At 43.7% G+C, this 25,101-nt stretch overlaps 1 protein-coding gene across 5 annotated transcripts in view; it reads right to left on the minus strand.

Annotated features, from left to right (window-relative positions):
- Positions 1-2,183: 2,183 nt before the first annotated feature.
- The window catches only part of UNC13B (unc-13 homolog B), a 206,892-nt gene continuing 183,974 nt past the window's right edge, over positions 2,184-25,101 (minus strand). For 4 of the 5 annotated variants that reach the window (XM_054283505.1, XM_054283503.1, XM_054283501.1 and 1 more), the window contains 8 exons: positions 24,089-24,212; positions 17,584-17,640; positions 13,082-13,162; positions 12,548-12,695; positions 9,204-9,260; positions 6,588-6,680; positions 5,368-5,527; positions 2,184-4,165 (listed from right to left, as the gene is read on the minus strand). In XM_054283505.1, coding sequence (XP_054139480.1) covers positions 3,880-4,165; positions 5,368-5,527; positions 6,588-6,680; positions 9,204-9,260; positions 12,548-12,695; positions 13,082-13,162; positions 17,584-17,640; positions 24,089-24,212 — 1,006 coding nt within the window. In that variant the 3' untranslated portion in view covers positions 2,184-3,879. The remainder of the gene's footprint in view (positions 4,166-5,367; positions 5,528-6,587; positions 6,681-9,203; positions 9,261-12,547; positions 12,696-13,081; positions 13,163-17,583; positions 17,641-24,088; positions 24,213-25,101) is intronic. The other variant, XM_054283504.1, reaches the window with a different exon arrangement.

Here is a 25,101-nt window from a genome sequence, read left to right on the forward strand (position 1 = left end):
CACAGAGGGGCAGTCACTGCCCTGCTCCTGCTGCCCACACCATTGCTGATACTTTCAGGATGTCCTTGGCCTCCTTGGCCCCCTGGGCACACCCAGCTCATGTCCAGCCACTGCTGACCAGCACCCCCAGGGCCTTTCCCACTCAGCAGCTTTCCAGCCACTGTCCCAGCTGGAGCTGCAGGGGCTGCTGTGACCCAGGGACAGGAGCCAGCACCTGGCCTGGTTGAACCTCACACAATTGGCCCTGGCCCGAGGATCCAGCCTGTGCAGATCCCTCTGCAGAGCCCCCTGCCCTCCAGCAGATCAGCACTCACACCCAGCTTGGTGCCATCTGCAAACTGCCTGGGGGGGCACTTGATTCCCTCACCCAGATCATCAATAAAGATAAACAGGACTGGGCCAGCACTGACATATGGGGACACCTCTGGTGACCAGCAGCAACTGGATGCAGCACCATCCACCACCACTCCCTGGGCCTGGCCATCCAAGCAGTTTTCACCCAGAGAACAGTGAGTAGCCATGAGCAGCCAGATTTTTCCAAGAGATGCTGTGGGAGATGGTGTCAAAGGCTTTGCTGAAGTCCAGGCAGACACATTCCCAGCCTTTCCCTCACCCACCACATGGGTCACCTTGTCACAGGAGGTGGTCAGGTGGGTCAAGCAGGACCTGCCTTTCACAAACCCATCCTGGCTGGGCCTGATCCCCTGGTTTCCTGTGTGTGTCCATGATGGCACTCAGGCTGCTCTGCCCCATGACCTTCATGGCACTAAGGCCAGGCTGCCGGGCCTGTAGTTCCCTGGATCTTTCTTTTGGCCCTGCTGGTAGATGGGCTCTGTTTCTGCCAAGCTCCACTCAGCTGGAGCCTCTCTGGTGAGCCAGGGCTGCTGGTAAATGATGGGAGAGGTCTGGTGAGCACTTCCGCCAGCTCCCTCAGGGCCCTTGGGTGGATCCCATCAGGCCCACAGGCCGGTGTGCATCCAAGTGCTGCAGCACTGACCATTTATTTCCCTTTGGATCACGGGGGCTTCATTCTGCTCCCCATCCCTGTCTTCCAGCTCACAGGGCTGTGTACCCCCAGAACAACTGGGGTTAAGATTACAGACTGAGGCAAAGAAGGCCTAAAGCACCTCAGCCTCTCTTATCCTTTGTTGCTATGTTTCTCACCACACCCAATATAGGATGGAGCTTGTGCTTAGCCCTCCTTTTGTTGCTCATCTATTTTTATATGGCAGTAGCCAGATAAAGTCCTAGTTGGGCTCTGGCCCTTTCAATGCTATCCCTGCATAATCCTACAATTACAAGTCCTTGCTGTTGTCCCAAGCTGGCACTTCTTCCAGAGGTCAGAAATTTCCCTTTCTTCTCCAAGTTCCAGCCCAAGTTCTCTGTTCAGCCAGGCTGCTCTGCTTCCCTGCTGGCTCATGTTTTGGCAAATGGAGATGCCCTACTCCTGTGCCTTCTGTCTGAAGATTTACTTCTTAAAGAATATCCAATGTTCCCTGATTCCTTTGCTCTTCAGGACTGCCTCCCAAGTGACTGTGTTGCTAAGCATATGCTAACCAAGGAAAAAAATGGCATTTCAGATCACAGAAATTCAGAGACCCACATTATCATGAAATATGAGTCTCTGAGTTATCTGACCTTGTCTGCTGCAAATTGGCAGAATCCCCAAAAAATGAGGAGGGGGAGCAGTTTACTTGACATCAAGAAGGCTTATGCTTTCATCTCTTGTGCATGCCATCTAAAGAGTATTAATGTTCATAAGAGGCTGAAAGTTATGAATCAAGTTTGGTATATAATTATTTTTCTTCATCTACTATTTGCAAAGTATCCAACTGCCTTGTCTGAGCCTTTCCATTCAGCACCTTCAGGAGACGATCCTGAGTACAAAGGAAATGTGACTTAAAGGCCAGACAAGAGAAAAAAAAGTAAGTAAGCTATTTTTTATGCTTTTCCATGATGTCTTGGAGTATTATCAGAAGCCAAGGACTTCACGGAAAGATGTCCCAGACAGAGGCACCATGGAGGAGGGGGGAACTGTCTGACTCATACTCCTTGCTAGGCATCTAAAGCACTAAAGAAATCTACATGCTAAACCTGAGTAATTTCCAAAGATGCAGCAGTGGCTCTGCCCTCCATGGTTTGGGAAACCCAATCACAGTTACACTCCAACAGACAAGTCCAAATGCTGCTAAAAGAGTTTATTAAAGACCATACTAACAGTTCTCATAACAATGGCACGTACAATGATTCAAAATCATGACAAATAGTGTGGAGTTTTGAAGAGCATTATTATAACACACCATGGACAAGAACAAAGCAGATGTGCTGTCTCAGAACTCTACAAGCAGGCCCATGAAATACAGGAGTCACATCATACAGCTACACAAGTGTCAGAGAAAATAGAAAGGAAAAAAAAGTCATTCAATATGCAGTCCTTGAATTTATTGACAGTATTACAGTACTTTATGGGCAAGGACTGGCTTGTTCCAGCTGCACTTTCCAGAGCACAAGGGCAGCTGGAAAAGCAAAAATATCCCCAATAAAAACCCTCCAACAAACATGCCTCAGGTGCAATCACCATTCCAGACCTTCCTGCTCACTAATTTTCAGTCAGAAATTCTGACCTCCCTGCAATTACTTTGCTCAGGACAGTGTTTTGTTTTTTTAACTAAACAAAAGCAGGATGCTTCTTTAAGACAGTGCAAAAATATTTCAATGGTATTGTCAATGGTATTATAAGATTAATGACAATCAGCATGGATCAACCACAGCACGGCCAACAGCATCTCCAAGATCAGAAGCAAACGGACGTGCTGCCCCTTGACCAGCACTCCAGACTGAAGGCTTGCAGAGGGGAGGTGTGTTCCTCCCTCCCAAGCAAGTCATCATTTCTGGGTTCATAGTGAGGAATGGTCTTAGCTACTCCAGGGTAATAAAATGCTACAGAAAGCCTGCAATATTAAATTATCCAATCCTCTGTCAAGCACTAACAAAAGAATATTGAAGTGGAAAAAGCACATAGCAGCCATGTGATTTGTAATGGCTCTAACTCTACAATTCTAACGCCGATCCCTTCCCGACCGTGTCGGTCACGGCAGCCCGAGCGTGCCTTGCGGGGCCGAGCAGCTTACAGCACTCCCACGGCCATCAGGGACTCCCAGCAGCCCGTGGGGATTTGTATTCTCCGAGACACACCAGCTAATTACAGCTGCAGCCTGCTCCTGCTGCGCTGCCTTTGCAGATTTTGGCTACCTCAGGCCCCACCCGGGCTTGTGGCCCTGGTCTGGCCTGTGCTCACAGCAGCACATCCGTGGAGGTACATTCACTCGGTGTGCATCTTCAGAGCATCTGCAGCCTCTTCTTCTTTAAGCAGATGTTGAGGTGTCTGTATATCACGTTGGCATAATCTGTGTCAGAAGATCCCCAGGCAGCTCCACAGTACGTGTATTCAATGAGAGATAACTGTGCTTTGTCAAACCCCTCAAATCATCTCCTCCCAATTTCCACACAGTTGTGTTTGCATCGTAGTGTGATTACGCAGAACCTTTTTAATGCCTGCCAAATTCAGAGGATAAAATCACAGTGCTGCATATCAACAAAACCCAGCAATTCCAGCCTCCAATATAAAATAATTTATATACACAAAGCAGAATTTACATGTTAAATAAGAAGAGATTGTCTCATTCTCTACGGTGTCTTACCCAGCTACTAAAAAATAAATAATTCACATCAGATTGATGGATTTGTTTCCTATACAGCACACGTGCGCTATCGGAGCTGACAAAGACAACATGAAAAAACCTTTTGCAATTAATAAAAGAATTGTTGAACACTTGCACATATTGGCACAAGGCAGAAGAGGAAAGAGAACAGCTCAGCTCAGGTGCCTTCCTCTGTGGAGCGGGACTCAGATTTCAGCTTCACAAATTCCTTGGCAACTTCATCATTGGTTCTCTGAGAGAGAATCCTCAGGATTGTGAGTCCAGTCTCATCCATGTGAATCCTGCGCCCGAGGGGGCACCAGCAAGCACAGCTTCCTTTGTCTGCTATGTCTCTGAGCTGCATCACTGCTATCCCCAGAACCCGGTCCTCCCGGGCAAAGCAGTAATCCTTCACACAGACTTGGAGCTCGTAGGCATCAGGACCATCTTCATTCCCCAGGATGCTGAAAAACACACACAAATTCACTTACAGTGTCTGGACTGCAAAAACAAAGGTGCCAGCACCTGACTGGAGGGCTGTGGTAAGTCACAGGAAACTCCTTTCTACAGAAAACCGTGGTCAGAGGGAGAGAAGTAAAACCTGCAGCATGTGGGCATTTTTGCTGATTTATAGCAGATAAAGAAAACATGGTTACTGAAGAAGAAAAAACAAGGAACCCCCTTCAAGCTGCCTTTGCAACCTGTGTGTGTTTGTGTGTGTGTTAAACTGTGAAACGAGAGGAGTGGGAAACATTAAAGCCATGCTAATCGATTTTCAACTCAGATGACTTTAAACATTTCTGCTTCTGCTAAGGATGGCTTCATTTCAGAATTACTATTTTAATTAGATGAAGTTTTTGTTAAAGATTCAGGACCTTCCATTAATGTGAAAGCTAACAAAAATAAATCCCCAACTCTTCTGATGTTTCTAAAATTAAAATAATAAAAGGAAGAAAATCTCTTCACTTAGAGGAAGCTTGCTTTTCCTCAGAGAACGGAACAATTATATGAACACTCCCTTCTCTCCCTTCTCCCCCAGATGTTTATAGCCTTTTGCTGGTCTGTTCTCATCATCTCATTTTTATATGTACAGCTGAGAGAGTTCAAGCCTGCAGCTCCTTCTGTTAAGCCTCCCAAGAAGGAATATGTCCTTGTAGTAATGAAAGAAAATGAAATAAGAAGAGATCAATACTCAACGCTGAGAAACACAGCAATTTTAGCAGTGCAACTTGCTACCAATTCCAAGGGCTGTATCCTTGGAAACAAGTTCCGAAAGCATGTCCCACAGGTCAAGTTGGGATAAAAATGCACATTAAGATTAAGAAATAAATAAAAATGAACTTTTAGCCTCAACTCTACCAATAAAAAATACGAAGTTCATTAAAATTACAGAGCACAGTAAAATGTGTTCATAGGGCACACACAGAGCATTTCAGAAGGTGGCCAAAGGACACTGCTGGTACAGAACAAACCTCTGCGTCCCACCCGCAGAAAAAAACTTCCATAATCCAGCTTTTCTGCCAAGACATCAAAGACAGGACCAAGCTACTGGTTCATGTACTCTTCTTGGCCCTGTGCAGACGGTCTGGGGACACTGGACAACCCTATCTGTCCCTCTGCATCTGCACTTGCCATGCCAGATCCTCAGGATATTTTTGAGACTTACAAATGAAACGTTTCATTGTATTTTGGAGCCCAGTTGTTGCTCTTTGACTTGGTTGTGAACTTCCTCTTCTTGTCACTCTGGTGGGGCCCAATCATGGTGATCTCAACAAATGGACGGAACATGCCAGACGTCTGCCACTTCAGGTCATTGGCTGCCACAACTGCAAAAGAGAGTCACAACCTGGTTCACAGCAAATACTCATTTGTATTTTTTGCTCTGGACATCCTTCGGCTCTGCTCTGCTTTCAATTTCTTGTTTCTAACTCAAAACATGACAGTGTCACAACACATATGGGCAGGACTTTGTTGTAATGCAAGGATATGCTTTTTTGATCTAGGTAAAGTTCTATGAAGGGAATTTAATGTGTGCATTAGTATGTAACTTCTGCCATACAGATTGTCAAGAAATAAACCCAAGAAAACAGGCATTCCTCCAGCTCCGGGCAGGCTGCCCTGTTCCATGCTTACATCACCATTATGTCTGGGATAAGAAAAAAAGGGGCATTTTGGAGGCCAATATTAAAGTCTCTGTTGAAAAGGAAAATGGGATTGCAGGTAAGAAAAACAAAGCCCATGAGCTGTGTGTGGTTTCAGGATCCAGAATAATTAGCTTTTATTCTCATTCTATCTCAGGTCACTGCAGGGAGCAGACTGAAGCAGAGGAAATAGCTCTGAAAACCAGCTTTTGCACTTCAGTGTAGATTTAACCAGAAGCAAGGCCCAAAGAACTGTTTATATAAATCTTCAGAGGAAATTGAAGTAGTTAAGTATGCTGTATTCAAGTGAAGGAGATGAAGGAGGAAAAGGAACCCTGGGATGAATCACTGCTTTGGTTGTTTCCAGAGTAGCTGTTCAGGGACCAGTGTGGCCTTCAGGACTGGGGAGAGGAGCCTCTGAGCTCTCAGGGCCTCTGTGATCTCTGGGTGTACGCTGAGCAGTTTGGCAAGATCAGCCTGCCCCGCTCTCTGCAGCACAGACTAAACTGTGGCGTCTGGCGAGAGCCACCATCTGATTTTTGTTTACTTGCGTACATCGCTGCCAATAAACAACCGGGCTGTGCGCTGCCCGGCTGGACAAGCTCATTTGCTGTTTCCCTACATGTCCCTGATGTGAAACAGAGAAAACAATCCTGGCCTGAGATCCCACAGGACAGAAATGTCCTGACTGCCAGCTGGAGACTGGCCCCGTGGAGCCCGAGCAGCAGCACGTGCTCTGCCGTACCTTTCACCGTGACCTTGTGCTCCCCGGTTCCTGGGTGGGTGTACAGGTCGATCTGGATGGACACTTCTCCCACGGGATCATCCACACCAGAGCCTGTTGGGAGGAAATGGACACCCCCCCATGCACACATGGATTACTGGTCATTGGCACAGGTCTTTATGGCCTCAGGAAGACAATGTGGTGTTTTCACAGCACATCTCCCAGAGCCAGCTTTTCAGTCAGCCCCAAGAATGTCATAGTAGTGCAAGATAACATCAGGCTCACATGCCCAACACACATAAACACCAACACTTCTTCCAGTCCACCAAAGATTGCATCCTATTGAGAACAGCAGTGAAGGCTTTTAAAGAATTTAAAAGACCTCAGCAGTGGACCGTCATGGGGAGCAAGGATTTTTCAGAGGTTCCTGCCAAGCTACTGTGTATACATGCAGGCATTCCAGTGGTGAACATTGGCATTCTTGTCTGCTCAGGGAAGAAGGGAGGACAAAAAAAATCAACAGTAAAAGAAAAAGAAGAAGAGGACATCACACAACAGAGGAAATATAGGCAAAAAAAATATATAGGTATTAGTGATTTGCACAGAGCCATAATGCAGTCTCACCCTACAAGAACCTTCCTGCATATTGTACATCACCTACAAGTTGTCATCCTGACTGTTTATCTGTTTCCCTCTGGAAGATGATGAGAACCCCTTCTTTGTTGTGCATCAAAAATGATGAGAGAGAAGCACTCACAATTTGCATACTTATTTCTCTTTATCAATTAGCCAGGGAGAAAACAAGATGTAGTTTCAAAGGGAAAAGATAACATGTTCATAAAAGAGGGAGATCTCATGAACATTACAATTCATACATTATGATTTTTTCCAACTTTTAAACTTTTAATAATAATTATCATCATGTAATATATGGAAATGACATTTTTTCTGGGTAATAAAGTTAAGATGTCATGTAAATTACAGAAAATGACTGCTTTGCAAAATGAAAATCAAGTTTTGAAAAGAGAGTGAGATTTTTCTGACTTTCTCTTTGATAACTGCCTGACCTCAGGTTGACAATTAGCAATGCTGTTGCAATTGAGATATCTAGAGGGTAATTGAGTACCTATGAATAGCAGTTGTTCTGTCAAATTTGAGGGTAAGATACATTACTAAGTGAAAAACTGGTCTATTTGAAATTCTAGCTAAGGAGATTGAAGGATATCATTACACAAACATTTTGATTAGACTGATCTAACAAGTCAACTTTCACAAGAATGGTCTGCAGCAGCAAAACCACTCATTTAAAAACCAAGAGGTTGAGTGCCAACCAGTGCAATTCTCTGAGGAAAATTACATGCCACAGAACTGTAGGCAGTGAAAGTCAGATTAATATACCAGTAAAAACATCTGAGCAACCAAAACAGAACCTCAAATTATTACCTTGAGGTAGGTTCTCATTCTTCACCTGAGTACATTAAATAATCTTCAGGCTGCAACAAATATGGCCTTGAACATACTGTTTCCTCCCTGCTTAGAAGGGCAATATTGCTTTTTTTTGGTATATAAGCACAGAGCTTAAAAATTGGTAGGCTTAATTATTGACCTGATCCATCTGCTGGTGTGGGTCTGTCACTTCATTGTTGGCATTTTCCACAGGAAGAGGCAGAATTTCCATCAGTATGCAATGGCCATATCCACAGAAACATCAGCCACCAAACATTCAGATCTTTATTGATCTTTAGTGTAACTAATAGGTTATAAAGGAGATGCTGATGCCTCAGAAGAATAAGAGCAGAATCATCCCACTACCTTTGAAGAAGACAAAACTCATATTACAGTTTTTTTCCTACCTTCATTCTTGTCTTTTCATATAAAAAATCTTGTTCTATGAACTGATATTTTCAGAGACATAGAACTACTCTGAAGATGGCCAACAAAAATATTCTGAGCATGTATAACTGTGCACATACACACACTTGTACGCTTAGTGACAAACACATTTAATTCTTGACATGAAAGCCTCACTGGTATTGCAATGCTGAAAGGTGAAACTGCAGAACTGAGCTCGTGCAAAGGGTTATAGATGTGTTTCACCTGAGATAATAAAAACACTTTGGACAGCAAAAAATAAATTAAGAGATGAAACACTGCAAGACTTAATATATGTAGGGGTCTCCTGGGCATCCAGACCTTTAGATAACCCCCCTTCAAGCCAGATGGTTCAAGCTTGGCCATAACCTTGAGTGCATATCCAACATTCCCGTGTATTACAGTGGCCCTTCTCAGCAGACCACACGCATGCAAGCCCAGGACTTGAAACACACACCCCATGGTAAAGGGAAGGGGAACAAGTCTGCAGCATCTCCCAAAAACCAGTCCGTTTTCAAGACAGCTTTCACATCCCATGAATAAATGTCAAGCATGGGAACAGGTTCTCAGGCGAGGTACAGACTTCCAAACCACACAACCTGTGGCTCAGTCTGTGGGATGCAGGCATTCAGTGGAAGTTCACTTCTACAAAGGAACTACAGGGAACAGGACTCTGGAAAAGGTTTCTGAGCATGGGCAAGATGATTTGAAAAGCAAGGCAGTTGGGTAATGTTGTTATGGTAACAACATTAATCTTGAACATACCCTTATCAGGAAGAATGTCCTCATTAGCGGTAAACCTTATACCTTTCCCATCATGCACTGAGACATGAATTCAAAAGGCAAGAAAGCAAGCAGGATAAAGAGAGAAGAGTATGAATTACAACACAATTAGCAATGTCACTTAAACACATGGCAAATATTCTAGTTCTTAACAGACAAAATATCCACCTTCTGCACCAGGATTTGGAGAGCAAAGCTGTCTGCAAGTAAGGCATAGTCTGGGTTAAAACAGAACAGAATTTGTGCTGGCATAACTAAACGGCAGCCAAGATCCAATCTGCAGAGCAAACGTTTAGCAGCACAGTGCCATATAAGCCTACTCAGTAATGACATGAAAGCAGTAGGTACCTCACAAACTGGAAGGTGCAACCACTGAGCCGGGAAGTAAGAGAAGCAAACAGCATTTTTAAATGATACTGCATGAAGCCATGTCCTCCCAGGAGATTGTGGCACTTATGCAAAGGGAAACCTCAGTCACAGAGCTCTGGTAAGCAAATGTGAGCTGTAAATAATAGTGCTGTCCCTTCTGTCCCTCCAACCTGTGTGCAGTTCTCCAAACCCATCTACCGGCCATAGTTAATGAGAAGAGTAAGCAATTAATATCCTTCTTTAGCCCCAGTGGGAAAGAGGGACTCACAGAATCACAGAATATGCAGAATTGGAAGTGACCCACAAGGGTCACTGAGTCCAGCTCCTGGCCCTGCACAAGACCATCCAAAGAGTGACACCTTCTACCTGATAGCATTGTCCAAGTATTTCTCGAACCCAGGCTTGGTACCGTGACCACTTCCCTGGGGAGCCTGTTCCAGTGCCCAGCCACTCCCTGGGGAAGAACCTTACCTTGATATCCAACCTAAACCTCTCCTGAGCACTGATTCTGCAGATATTAGGTGGCATAGCGCAAATCTTTTATTTCCCAAACAGGATCCAAAATTCTCAAGCCTACTAATGTACAAGATACTGATTTGGACCAGTGGCCAGCTTGCCCAGTACTTGTTCCCTACAGTGGCTTAGAATTAGTCACAAAGAACTGTCATCAGTCAGCTTTGAGATCTAATTGATGACCTCGTAACGTGTGTATATGATGCCCTAAAGCGAGAACTTCATTCTTTCTAAGCTTCTTAAAAATACATAAATACCCATGCACCCACTTCTGTGGCAGCCTTGTATATTCCTGCTTCTGAGAGGTAATGATAATGTTCCATTATCTTTGTGTTTCTGCTAAATACTTGCCCTCAGTGAAGTTTTACAGTCAAATCATGCATTGCATGAAGCCACTTTCTCATATCATCTTTGAATTGTCAGTTTTGTGTCTTCAATGGAGCACTTTCCTTTCTCTAATTTTAAGTACTCCAGACTGTAGTACAGACTGCAGGACATCAGTGCTGCACACTTTCTTGTGCCTTAGCTCAGCACTTATTTAACAGTAATTTAACAGTATCCACATAAAAAACTAGCTTGGACATATAATTGGAAATATGTGCAGGGAACAGCAAATATTGTAAGCATTCACTCAAATGTGCACTCAAGTTCCCCATTGAAACGTGGTTTGTGTAAGTGATGGCAACAGCCAGGTTCCTGGAGTCCCTAGTGGTTGCAGCAGTCTTTGACCTGTCTGGCCACTGGATGTCATCATTGCTCTGCTGGGACACAGCTGCAGGACCGTTCTCTGAAAGGTACAGATTTTTAATTTAATTTCAGTGTTTCAATGCAGTATGTTTGAACATAAGGAAAACTAGACTGTGCTGCTGTGGGCAAAGATCACAGAACCACAGAGCCATCAGGGCTGGAAGAGACCTGCAAGGTCATCTAGTCCAACTGTTAATCCAGCACCACCAAAATCATCCCTAAACTATGTCCCCAGATTCCACATTCAGACACCTCTTGTACACTTCTAGAGATTGTACACTTCTCCACCATCTCCCTGGGCAACTTATTCCAATGTCTCGCCACCTTTTCAATGAAAAAATAAATTCTAATATCTAACCTGAACCTCCCCTGGTACAACTTCAGGCCATTTCCTCTCATCCTTTACCTGAGACATGGCAAAAAAGACCAAATTGCACTTCACAATCTCCTTCCAGGTAGTTTCAGGTCCCCTCTGAGCCTCCTCTTGATGACTCAACCCACCAAAACTGAACTAAACTTTCCTCTTTAGAAACAAACCCTGCTTTGCTCACAGAATCTCTGAACTGTCTACACTGCTAAGGGAATGCCAGTATCAAGCAGCCTCATTTGCACACAAGGGAATGTATGTGAGCTAGGGAGTGCTGTCCCCTTGATGCTGGGACTTGGTGCGATGACCTGCTGGCAGAGCTAGTACAGTCTGTGGGGTTGCCAGCTCTCTTAGGCTTGGAAGGATTGAACAAAAAGGATTCCATTAAAGGAGATTGCAGAAGGACATGCCAGGGAGTTGTATGACTTTGCTCCTAGGATGAAGTAGCTTAATGCAAGGCTTTTAATTAAACAGCCTGAAAACACAAAAATACCAGTTTTTGTTTAGACCCAACCCTTTGTAGCATCTGTCTCCTCTTATTGAGAATAGTGACATTCACAGTCAGCCAGTGATGGTCCTTGACTGGAGACCAAATTATTCTGTACAATAATATGGAGATGTTCACATGGAAGCAACAAAATTAACTGTTTACCCCTCCACATTCAATGAAACAGCACCACTAAGCCATAAGACTTCTCAGAGAGTCACCAAACAGTTTGGTGACCCATCCCAGCAGCTTATTAATATGTTGTGTGGCAATCAGCAATCATCTAGCTCCCACATACCCTGTACTGGCTGCAGACAAAACAGTGCATTTGCTTCTCACCTCAGAGACTTCTCCCTTTACAGGCAGCCTGTAGCTCTGTGAGTCACCACGTTGCTGTCACACAGCCTTAGTCAGGGCCACTCGGGCTGTGCCACACACACAGCTGGCCTGTGACACAGGCACTGACAGGTTTCTGCAGTGGTGTCTTGCTGAAATGGTGCCTCACACCACCGCACAAGCCTCAGTACAGTAACTTCAAATTTCACTTAAGCCACCCACCCACATTAATTCATGAAACGTGACTGTTAAGTGAGGACTGCAGAGAAAAAAAGACCACAAACACCCCAGGCCTTATGTTTCACATATTTCTGCTCTCCCCAAATGTAGTCATGGAGTGGCAAATTAACCCCCTTTTCCTCTTTTCCAGTTTCACCAGCTCCAAACTGTCACACTTTCAGAAATGTTACTGCCAAAAGCACTCTTACAAACTGGCAGTACAAGGGAGAGGAATTATGAGCAGAGCCAAGAGCTCCATTGAACCCTGCCAACACAAAAGAGTCTTACCCTGAGCTGTCTGAGACTGGACAAACGTTTTGATGAGAGTGTCCGTGGTCTGAGTGTAGAGGGAGAGAGCATATCGAAGTGACTGTAGGTCTGGACTCTTCTCCAAGAAGGTTTTCTTCAGACCATTCCCACCAGCATGGAAATATTGCTAAAAGCAAAAAGAAATGGAAAGGTACTGAGCAAGAACTGCAACCAGCAACCAACGTGTACGAGCAGTTGTGCATACAGATACAGCTGGAAAAATTCACAAAATAGCTTCTATATTGGAAACCCAGCCCTCAGACCAGCTGATACCAACTGGTCATGGCATTCCTCTTCCAAAGCACTTAAATATGAATATGCTGACTCGCAGCACACCAGTCCCCTGAACCTCTTCAGGTGTACACATATATAGCAGTATTCACTTAGAGCCTTTATCACTGTGACAGCAGGGACAAACTCCTGCCATCTCATAAACCAGGACAGGCACTGTCCTCCCAAAGAGGACTTGGGGATGGAGTTGGGAACAGCAGAAACAGAAATGGAATCACTTACTTTGATTGTATCCAGTGCCAGGTCCAGAACAGCACACTGCTTTGGAGTGAGGCTCCTGGTTTCTTCTCTCACCATATGATCCTGCAAACAACCATTGTATTTGACATAAGTCAGTTGTCAGAGGCTACAGAAAAAGGAGTCCCCAGCATCACCACTTTCTCCAGATTCAAGCTGTATCTGCATGGTGGCAGCATTAATTCAGCTGTTCAAGGAATGCTTAATGGAGTCTCTCAGAGTCGTTTACTATAGCTTAACTTGGAAATAAACTAATTTTCTCTCTTTCTTGCAGGCACAGAAGACATAAATAAGGAAAGAACTGGACAAAGGTAAGCAGCAATTTAAAATCACAGTTTGTCTCTCGAGAAAACCTAAACATAAGCCTGCCTGACACCACTGTCATTCTAGAAAAGCCACAACAAAACTCTCCAAATACCATCTAAATCAAGGAATTCTGAGAACTAGGCATTAGTGAAAGTTGTTATGTGTCTGTTGTTTGTGGATTTTTTAAACTCTTCCAACTACAGAGGTCACTAATTCATTCCATCATTTGTGAAAAAGAAGACAAAGAAAATAGATTTGCTAAAAGAAGACATTGTTCCCATTAAGACCCACCAACTCTAACAGCAAAAAGCCAGTAATCACTTGGGAAAAAATTCCCTTTTTTGCAGAGGAGGCACATCCCTGCTAGAGTCCCGGCTGACTACAAGGATGTGCCATCCTTGGGCATTTCACTAAGCTCTTTCTCTGATGCTTAGTCTAGACCCCAGGGGAAAACTGTGTATTTTAGGAAGCCAAAGCTTTGCACAAACCCATATTCTAACTGAGTAGCTGGAGGGTCAGGCCAGTTGACTTCAGGCTGGGGCCCTAAAGCATTCATAAAAAAGATGTAAGCCAATCAGGCAAAGGCTTTATCCCTACTTTAAACATGTCCTAGGCCCTCTAGACACTTCCCAGGAGACACATCTGCTAAATTGCCTCTGTGTAAAGCACACCTAGTCTGTGGCATCATGTGTGGGTTTCACAGGGACAAACCTGCTGGCTGTCTTGCAGCTTGCTGATTCTTCACACTGCCTGATGCTGTCCCATTCATTATCCACTGCAATCCATCTCCTGCCTGATGGAGACAGGGCTCTCTGCAGTCTAGGGGCAGCCATAAGGCATTTGCCACACTTCTCACAGACATCTAGCTATCAACTTTACACAGTGAAGCCTTGAACTGCACTGAGGATGCCTCTCAAGCTGTCAGTTTCTCAGACAAGTTCACACCCTGCTTTCTTGAGTAGTAGAGATGTGCCTCAGTGTGCCTCTTCCCCCACAGAGGATGTCCCTGGTCTGGGGGCTGTGTGCAGGGGCACAGTACTTGGTGAGCTGCAGTGTGCCTTCTGCTGTGATATGCTGTCCTGAGGGGAGCAATAGCTCTCCTCCTTTTTCTTCATGAGCTGGGGGTAATTCAATTGAAGATGATGTGGCTTCACACTTCAGTACACACACACTTCAGTGCACAGAGGGTAAAGTGTTCTTTTCTCTGTCTCACAGTCAGATTAAGCACAAAATCAGACAGAGCCCAAGGCCACATTCATGGGAAAGGCCAGTTTAGTCAGGGTAGCTGTGCTCCCAAGGCAGAGCTACTTTCACATCTGTTAAAATTACTTTCTAGGCCTGCCTGTCATATTGCCCCAACTGCCACAGAAACCAGGTGGTCAGCACTTTTCTCTCAAACACCTACAGAGCTCATTCGGCCCCACGGAGAGGCCACTCCGCCTGTGCCCATGCTGTCAATGCACAGCAACACATCACTGCTTTCTATGAGTTTCCCAGTGTCATTTCCTTCAACACATTATGTAAAAATAATCCAGAGACTGGACTGGTAATACTTGCACCTACACAGAGAGAAGCCCACGACTGTCATTCCTGTGCATACCTGCCCTCTGCAAATCCCACACTGTTCCTATAAAGAACTGTGCACAGTGCTACCTTGCGCTCTCCAGACTGCCAGCCAGGAGCAAGAAACAAATATTTACATCAAATAATTATGCAGGTTCAAGCAGAAGAAGTAAAAAAAACCAAAACTACCCCAAACAACCCAACAAACTTCTCCTGATCTCTCAGCCTCATCTTTGTACTCTCCATAAGTATTTTCAGAAGAAACTCTGTGGTCGGAGCCTGGCTGTTTATCTTGGGGACAGCACAAGGGGGAGAAGACAGCTGCTCCCTGCTCCAGTTGCTGACTATTAAGTAAACTGAGCAGAAAGAGTTTGATAATAAGTGGGAGGCAGATATGTCGCACCAAGGAGTCAGGTTTATGGTTGGCTTTCTGAGCATTTTAAAATACACTGTGAAATTGATTTGTCATCAGGACGAGAGCCTGTGCTTGTCAGGTCTGTCAGTCTCAGTTTTCAGCTGAGTTATCTGATTCACTAGGGCTCTGTTCTCCCTGTCCTATTTAAGACCAATAATGCCTAAAATCCATCCCATAATTTTCCCAGGCTTTTAGTGGAACTGAAAAATGCAGAGGAGGGAGGTCTGAATATCCACAATTCTTACACAGACTCCAACAATTCTTACTCTTGTAGCACTCCTATTCTACTGGAAATTTTTGGACACAATATAATTTCCCTTATGGTCTCCAAAATTCAGGCGCTTTCATACTTGGGCACAACTGTCTTGCCACATGTAAAATCCTGTGTACCTGTACTGCTGCAGTTCTATATGCAGATATGCAAATAAAGGCTTGAACACACACCAGGGCTTGCCTGATTTGAATGATTACATGCATTTCTAAAAATGCAGCCCAGAGTCACCAAAGTTAAGCTTTACAGTAACTGAACTGAAGAAGGGCCACTGCTGGGGGATGGCCTCCACCCAACCAGTGCAAATGGAAATCAGCAAAGCTTCCAACCCATTCCTGGCAAAAGGTGCCCTGTACACACTTTGAAATTCCAGTAATGAAAAAATGTGGAACAAGTAAAAATAACAGGGAATTTCAGTGGCCACGCCCAAGAATGCAAGCAAACCACAGGAACTCACAGACTGTCCTTGTGACCTGGGGGAAGAAACAGCAAATTCAGAGCTCTGCCCTCAGACACCAGGAGTACATGTGAAAGGCAGGAATGGCTTCTTTTTCATCATGTGGAGACATGAGTCCTTGCTGATGCTTTTGCAAGAGAAAAGGGAAACTCAGGAAACAGGAGTCTCATTTGGATGCTGTGCTTCAGCTGCCACTCTCCCAGGCTGGCTACAAAACTCCTTTCTCCCCATTTTTCCCATGGAAGCAACAGACATCATTGCAGGCGCAGGAAGCGGGGAAGGAAACGCAATCCTCATGAGACACCATGTCACCAGGGATGACAGCCTGACCGTGGGAGTGCACAAGGCCATCACTCAGCACAAGTGACAGCTATTCCCTCAGGAGACACACTTGGAGGCTTATGCTAGGTGACTATTAACTGCTATGTACCAGCCTCAAAATGTAGCTGGAGAACAGGTGCACATCTAATGACATACCTGCAAGCCCTGATCACTTGCTAGAACTGCTAATCAGCACTGCCTTAAATGAGCTGTGTACTGGCCACATAAACGTGTATGGAAAATGTATCTGCTGGGCAAGGGACACAGGTGTATGAAGAGAGCTTTATTAGTGTGCAAGACAAAACCAGAAAACTACAGGAAGGGACAAATGCCTTTTGAAAGTGCAATAATCACTTAGGACAATATCCTTTGCACCAGGAAGATTTCCTTGGTCATGCCCTGACACAGAGTTCAGGTCCAGCTCCATCTCCCTCGCAGCAGCCTGTGCACTGTGACACTTGAGATTTAGACCTCCTTCTCTTGCACAATACCAGTCTTGTAGCACCAGTGCAACCACAGCAGAGCGCAATCTGAGCGCTGTGAGGCGTCACTATTTTCATACCATTCCTGTCGTGATCGCTGAATTAGTGCTTGGTTCGCTTATGATGATGTGGCGTGCACTTCATAATGCTCATGTCATGCACTGTCACGTCATGCACTGTCAAAACACATCAACAGAGCCTTCATGCTAAATGCCAGCTTGCCTGTGAAGGGAGCCCACGCAGAAGGAATTTACAGACACAGGCTCTCTTCCATAAGCAACAGTTATTTTTTTAACAGTCCATGTAATTCACCCACAGCTAACGCAAGTGTCTTTACAAGCATTAGGGACTCCCTTTTATAAATGGGGATATGGAAGAGCTGGCCAGATATTGAGAAATTTCCTTTTTTCATTTTAAATTGATGTACCAGACTTAGCACTGTGTATACAGAAGAGAAAAACTACTTTGATGATTAAACACACAGTAAGATTAAATGTTAAGCACTATGCTGATGTTAGTAGAATGCATTTAAAAGCACATTTAATGCATTTAAAGGAATTTCTCTACAACTGCATTCAGCAACAAACCACTGGAAGCACAGGACATGCTATGCACTACCACATTTCCATGCTTACACACAGGGACATTAACACAAGCCATGCAGGACAATACCTTCAACTTTGATAAGTGTCCCAGTTCCTTAGCAGCACTGAAAATCAACTGTGTGCCCTATGGTTGCAGAAGTTAGAAAAGAAAGGAGGGGGGGAAAAAAGGTTATAAACAAGCTTCACATATTTTTCCTTTGAGCAAGTCAAGTCAGTTCACAGCCACTTCACATAACCACCCCAAGGCCAGGCACAACAACTGGACTCTCCTTGCCAGTTTATTACCTAGTACAAACCCTGGCATTTCTGTGGATACCACAAAAGCTATTTCAGAGCACAATGTCTTGCTAACCAGCTCACTCTTGCTTACAGCAACCACTCACACAGGATGAACCTTCAAATGGGCTGCACAGGGTTGGAGTGAAGGCCGTCTCCAAACACTCCTCTAGATTTCACATCTAAATAGATGCAAAGACTGCAAAGACTGGCCACAGCAAAAGATCACACAAAATGATGAGAAGCTGTCCACAGAGGCAGGGCCCAGTCATCATGGTGGGGGTAAGCACAGATCAGATCACAAACAAAACTGGACCTCAGCTGCTCAGGGGTGAGAGATTGCCAAAGTCTTGTGAATACTACAACATCACCTTCAAATGCTCTAGAGCTTGGCCAGTGGCTCTTCTTCCCCCACTGTGCCTTACTAAAGCTGTATAACCAGTGCAGAAACACAAAGGGAAGATGAACCCCAGTGACAGGAAAACTTGCTTCAAGTCACTCCATCAGTCTCACTGTAAAAGATCTGTTCTTTTTTTCTAGCCTAAATCTACTCTCTTCTGGTTTAAAAGCTACACATACCTATGTACCAACTGGTTATTTAGGCATTTGGAAAATAAATGTTAACACCTAAAACGTGTTTCAACTAGTTCAGAGCTAGTTGCTCAGAGCCCCATCTAACCGGTGATGGTTTACCTGTGGTAAATCCAATTCTCCTTCCCTCTCCATTACTATCCTTTCTTATTTTAACAGTCTTCAAAACTCCCTCTTAACCACAACAGCCTTGACCACACCCCACCCCAAAATATCTCAAACTGTAATGAAGTAAGATGTAAACCCAGAATTATTATACTGCCCTTTGCTAATGTCATTCAGCTTTCCTTTACTGCCTTCCTGGGTATTTGTTCATTGCTCATTAGGTCAGTACTCTGGAACAAGAATTATCCCACACAGGGATTTGCAGAGAAGACTCTGTGAACTGGCTACTATTGCAAAGATCACTGCTGAAATAATTTTTTTTTAAGGATTAAAATGAATATAGCCCCTCTAAAAGTTTCCCTTCAGCAAAAAGTCTCTATACCTGTTCCCTGGGGTAGCAGGAAAAAACCAGACAGCTTATAGATGTAACACTGGAAAACTCAAGACTTGCTCTAGGGCGACTGGACACCCTTTGCTAATTACAAGAGCAGCCCATAACTGAATTTTTAAGGTGAGGAAAGGCCTTTTCTTTAGTTTTTCCAGCTTTGGAAATTTCTTCAAGCTGAAAGACTCTGTGACCTGAAACCAGAGATCACCTCTTGATTTGCTCTACTTGTAACCACCAGCTAGCCCTCACTGTTCCTCAGCCTTTTATGTTTGTTGAATACAAACTGACACAGAATGAACATTATTGATTTTCTAGCTAAACAGAAGCTCTTGATAAATGATTAAATTCACAACTTTTGGCAGGGGTGGAGGGGAAAGTGCAGGCAAGCACAATGAATCTACAAAGGAAAGGTCCTGAAATGAGAAGGAGAGCTTGTCTTGCTGTCAGTATCCAATGGGTAGTGTTGAAGAGAACAGCTCTCTAATCTGAAAGAGCACAAACTTCCATGTATTTCCAGCAAGGAGGGTTGAGCATGACTGCACACCAGCAGCAACAGAGAGATTTCACTGTGGGTCATGCCAAAAAACCGGCCTGAATACAGGGTTTCACCAGCCTCTTCTACCCAACAGACGTGCCTTCTGTTCTGTACAATTTGCCATGAAATTCTGTTGACTTACAGGGTGTTAAAATTTAAGGCTTTTGAGTCCATTGACCATGCAGTAAACAAAAATGAAAACATTTTTTGTATCTGGAATTTTGAAAAAGGGAGTAGTCTCAAAACACAGTAACATCAACCTTTCTTAATTCAGTATTTTCAGCATTCACTGGAAACTTTTTTTTATATACATTTGAACAACAACATTAACCAGCTCAGGCACGTAGTCTTCCTGCCTCAAGCTTCTAAGGAGGGCAGGTCAGTAACACTGAGCAATAGCTTGTGACTGGACACGCTTCGTGGAACAAAGCTGCTCAGATAACTCCCAGCTCTTGCACGCTAAGAAAATCCTTGTCAATCAGTGGCAATCTCTGTCAATGCATCTGCAAGGAGAAACTATTTTGCTGTTACACTGAGTTTGTCATCAGTGCTGGTAACATCTAATGAAAATCTGGACAACTGCTTCCTCTGCCAAATGGCATTCTTGTAAACAAGATGCCATACTCCTCAGAGAAGTTATTTATGATGGAAAATGTACCACAAAGCTCTACAGACAGCACTTATTCCAGTTGTGCCAGAGAGTGAGAACAACTGAACCTAAATTATCAGGTAGCTTTGAGAAAAGCTGCCCACAATGGAATTGATTAAAATGTCAAGGATAGAATATGAGGACAAATTAAATCCTTATCATGAATCATGTGCAGCTCTGCAGCAAGCACAGCTGGAAAGGGAATGGGCACTCATGCTGGTTTTCCTCGCTCTTCCATGATGTTAGTTGTACTTTTCTAAACTCTTCAGACACAAGAAACACACCTATAGTCCACCACATAGAGATTTTAAATTCCTTGTTAAGGGTCTGATGCTTTTTTGTGCCTTCAGTGAACGCATGCAGAGAAAAATCATCTGCTGACTCAAGTCTAATTGTTGGAAGCAAGAGGATGGCACAGATTTACACTCCAACTGACTCAAACCCTAAAAGCTTAACTGTCCTACTGCTCAGCTGACAAAGCTGGGAAACAAAAGCCTACTGCAAGTTTTTTGGATTCCAGTCCTTTTTTGGAAACTGTATTATACGTGATGCTTATTTTTCTGAAACGCAACACTGAAAGGAAGTTTTATCTCACATTGTACATTTATTTCCCATATTTTTGTAATTCCTATGTTCAACAACAATGAGATCTGATAATTTAACAGCATTTAAGTTCATTTTAAAAACTCTGTTGTATCTGGCAACGTCTGTTAGCACACATTAAGATAAAACTATATTTTAGTTGTTGTGGTGTATTAAACCACAAAAATTGACAAAATAAGCTTAAAAGTGGGGATGAAAAGAGGAAAATAATTACCCGTCAGTACAGAGAACTAGGCACATATGCAGTTCACAGACCATAATTTTATTCAAGGCTAAGAAAGCTTTTTCTCCTCACAGAGGCAGCCTTCAACTTTTCTGCTCCAAGCTAGCACAAGGGAGAGGATTCATTTAAAATAACAGAAGTTCAGAAAGGTTTCAGAAAACCTCTCACAGCCACACTCTCCTCCACCACATAGCTCTGGAGCAGCTCAGGCAGATGAGCCTGAAAAATAGGCAGTCTGGAAGTCAAATGCAAATTCTGTCCTCAGCTTAAAGGAAATTTAGTTCTTATCCTGGAAGATGTTCTCATTTAGTGACGACAAGTCTGACAAGTAGAAAAAAGTACAGCAGGAGCAAGCACAAACAGAGCCTCACGTGAATGGCTGCAGGGTACTATGTGAAATAAATAAAGGAAAGACTCCAAAGAAATCACCTGGGTGTAAACTAAGCACTTCTTCTCTCACCCGATAGTCACTGATGGCATGGTACAGTTTCATCGTAAGCAGTTGAGAAAGAATTGTACAACTATTCTGTTAATATCACCGAGCGTTGTGCACTGAACCCCAAAATACAGATTCCCAGAGTGTATATCCACTCAACCAAGACAGAAGGTGTTTAATTACATGCTGGATCTTAAAAATAGTGAGGTGTGAATTACTTGGTGAGTTACTGGGATCATATTGCCGCTAATCTCACAAGCCACAGGCAGAGAATGCTCAGAGAAGTCACCCATCTGGAAGCCACGAAGGAGCAGCAGATCAGGTCGTCAGAGTGGGAGGCTGTAAAACTGCCCTGTCCCCGCTGGATCCCTCACAGTGCTAACACTTTCTCACCTGAGCCCCACACCACAGAATCTTCCAGAAGCAGATTTAAGTGGAATTGTTAAGTGTGGGGAGAGGTATTTCAGCACTGTGCAGAGGCAGGGTCACGCAAGTGAGAGGTGAGGCAAACTGCAGGGTGACGGGAACCTTCTACCTGAGTAGAAGGTTTCCATGATCTCCACCAAAAAGACTTCTGCACCTCCAGCAGTTTTGCAGAAAGAAGATAAAATATTCCACAAAAGAGATTCTTTTCTGTCATGAATATCTGCTACTTCTTAAGGGCTGCACATGAGTTTTAGGACGGAAATCCCCATCAGTGGTCTTTCAAACACAGAGAGGCTCCACTAGGGCATTCTGTTGCTAAGGGCTGGGAGGAAAGTGTGTTACAGTGCCCGAGGCTATTTATGTCTGATGTTCTTGCAAAAGAAAACAAAAAAAAAGAAAAAGAAAAAAAAAGGCAAGCCAAATTAGCTAAGAGCGGCTTGGCACAGAAGTAGAAGAGCAAAAAGAAAGTACTGCTTCTGCCCATGCTGGCAGCCCCAAATTTTTCCTTGCCTTGCCCAGCTAGCCTTTACTGAATGATGAAAATCTGGTGGTGACAGAATAAATGGCTATGCCCCAGAGAACAGTGGAAGCAGCTCTTTGTCCTTGCAGCTCATCCAGCCTCACCACCAGTGCCCTGCTCAAGGACTGCAGACAAGGCCACTTTAATCACTGCATTGTTCGTAACCGTCTTTCTGGAAGAGCAACTCATTTCCAGTTTAGACTAGATCAGCCTCCTTGCTACCATACAACTAATTAGACACCAAGAAATCCAGCTATGAGCATTTTGTGTTATCTCAGACAAGAAAGTATATGCTTCAATTTGCTTCTCCATTTGAAACTGAAATGATGGCACCAAGAAACTATGAAGAAAACTTTAAGTGGCTTATTGCAATATCCTGCAGGTTGGAAGAATTGGCTGATCACAGTTATTGCCTCCTTCATGATACAAGTACTGAATCACTCTCCTACTCTGCCTTTGAAATCCAAAACTAGCAAGCATAAAGCTCAAACAGCTCCTCCCTAGTTCTGAGGCCCTTGATCTCAGTGATTCCATTCCAAATGGGTTATGTTAATGCTGCTTCTACATGATGATTTTGGCACCTGCCCCCAAAGACTCCTTTTTAAAAGCAATTCAACCAAGACAAAGAAATTTCACCTTCCTAAACTTATTTGCTTTTCCTTCTTTACAAATCATAAAGGCAAGCAGAAATGATTACTCCAAATCTGAGCTCAGAGAGAGCAGTCTTCAGCAAATTACACCTCATGCTAATTTCATGGTTGTAGGTATAACAGTGCACTTCATCCCAGCAGTTCTATTTAAAATCATCATCATCAAGGCCAGAGACAAGGGCCTTCCCTCTCAGAGCAAGAGACACCTATAGCAAGAGGCAGGTTTGCATCACTTCCCTGGACACTGCAACCCAAGAATCCCAGTGCAGATATGTGAGGGAACTGCTGAATAGTGAAAAGCACTATTGTTCTACCCACCACTGGGAGAAAAGTAAGGCTGCATAACTGAGCCACAGACTGCAAGTTCACTCTAACAGCCAGATGAAAAGAGGTTCTGGATCATCTGTAAATAATGAGGTTACATCCCAAACTTCACACTGCTTCCAACTGAATGTCATCCCCCAGAGCAGCTAGGCATGCATGACTGACATTTAATCAGTTTCTCTGGTTTCTCAGAACTGGGGAGGAGTTAATCTTCCATTGTTAAAAGCAGCACTACATTCACAACACACATTCATCCAGCATGTCCACACAGCTGAACAATTATATAAAAGACTGCCTTTGAAGAAAAACTATCTGGACTCACTTCCAACTTCCCAGCATCACAGAGAAATCCTGCCAGCCAATCCTGGTGTTAAAACCTTCTGTGGGGGTAAAATGGGGGATGGTTGATTTTAAAAATCAAGCTCAAATCAACCACATCTATATAGAGAGAGACTGGGGCTAACAGATGATAGGGCAAAAGTGGCTGCAGGTCATGACCTAAGGCCATGAAGCCTAACTGTTCCATAATTCCCACATACACAGACAGCTCTCCTTAGAGGATTGCAAAACACTAATCAGTGCAAACTGATACACTGGACAGAAACTCCTTTTGGATCATGGATTTTGAATTGTGTTTTCTTCTAGAGCGTGCTCTGTATCTTGAAACCCTACCATAAATAGAGATGCTCCCTTTCTCTACCAACTTACAGACATGTTTTTCCATCCTCAGGCAGGCTACGTGCAGACAAATTTACCTGGATGGATGACTCACTAGGTCAGGCGGATGAGTTACACAGGCAATGGCAACACTTTCTGGTATGAGTCAGGAAGGATAAAAAGCTTTACCGTATGGTCTGTAAGAGGAGGCAGCACAATCAGCTTCTCCATGGTGTTCATTACCACCCTCCAGAGCTCTTTCAGCACCCGTTTCAACACTGTCTTTTCACACACAGTTGCAAACAGTGTCAGGCTGCAGGGAGAGAGTAAGAACTGAGTAAGTTCAAAGAGCACAATACCCAATGAAAAAGGAGCTGCATATGGAAGATTCAGTGCCCTATCCAAAGCAGTGTCTCGTAACAATTGCTTTAAGGGTAAAAAAATACTCCCTTTTCTAAAGCATAGAATGTGTGCTCACTGTTGGAGTTCTAGCACTAAAAACACTAAAACCACAAAATGGATGATTGACATTTCTGATCTCAATAATTTCTGTTTCTTGACCTGGGGATTACAGAAGGTGTCACTTGGTGATAGGCAGAATAATACATATAATAATAATTGGAATAGTACATATGATCCAAATAAGAGCAGTTACCATTGAAGAGGATCCCTTTAAGAAGACATATTTGGTTTATAGAGTATACAGAAAAAAATTATAAATATAGAATGATAGGTTTTAAGCTTCAAGGGGTTACTATAATGATTTTTGATGAATGCCTAAATTAACACTTCCCAGAGTGTTGTGCAGAAATTCTTGCATAGCTTCTGAAAGCTGCTGAAGTTTGCTAAATCTTTCACCTCTAAACCCCAAAATATTTCTTAGACAACTCCATATTTTATCATGACTGCATTCACCAATCACCTGCCATGTGTTTATCTGCTCTAACACAAGGAGCTTTATTTCCCTAGGTTTTCTTCCTTTATTGTTGTACAGGCTATAAAAAAGGCCAAAAGTGCTAGAATCTTCTTTGAAACATTTGCTGAACTTCAGCATTTACTGATCACACTGTGAACAGGAACTCTGTGGCCAGCACCACTAAGACAGCTGACTCCTCTCCACCGTGTAACATCTTCTCCCAACTTCCCTTCTTCCCACAGCTGGTTAGACAGTAAATGAACAAAACAAACAGGGACAGGACTGG

The sequence above is a fragment of the Melozone crissalis genome, unplaced genomic scaffold, assembly GCF_028551555.1.
Source record: "Melozone crissalis strain CALT ecotype California unplaced genomic scaffold, PUWL_Pcris_2 ptg000036l_1, whole genome shotgun sequence".
In the NCBI taxonomy this organism is placed as follows: domain Eukaryota; kingdom Metazoa; phylum Chordata; class Aves; order Passeriformes; family Passerellidae; genus Melozone; species Melozone crissalis.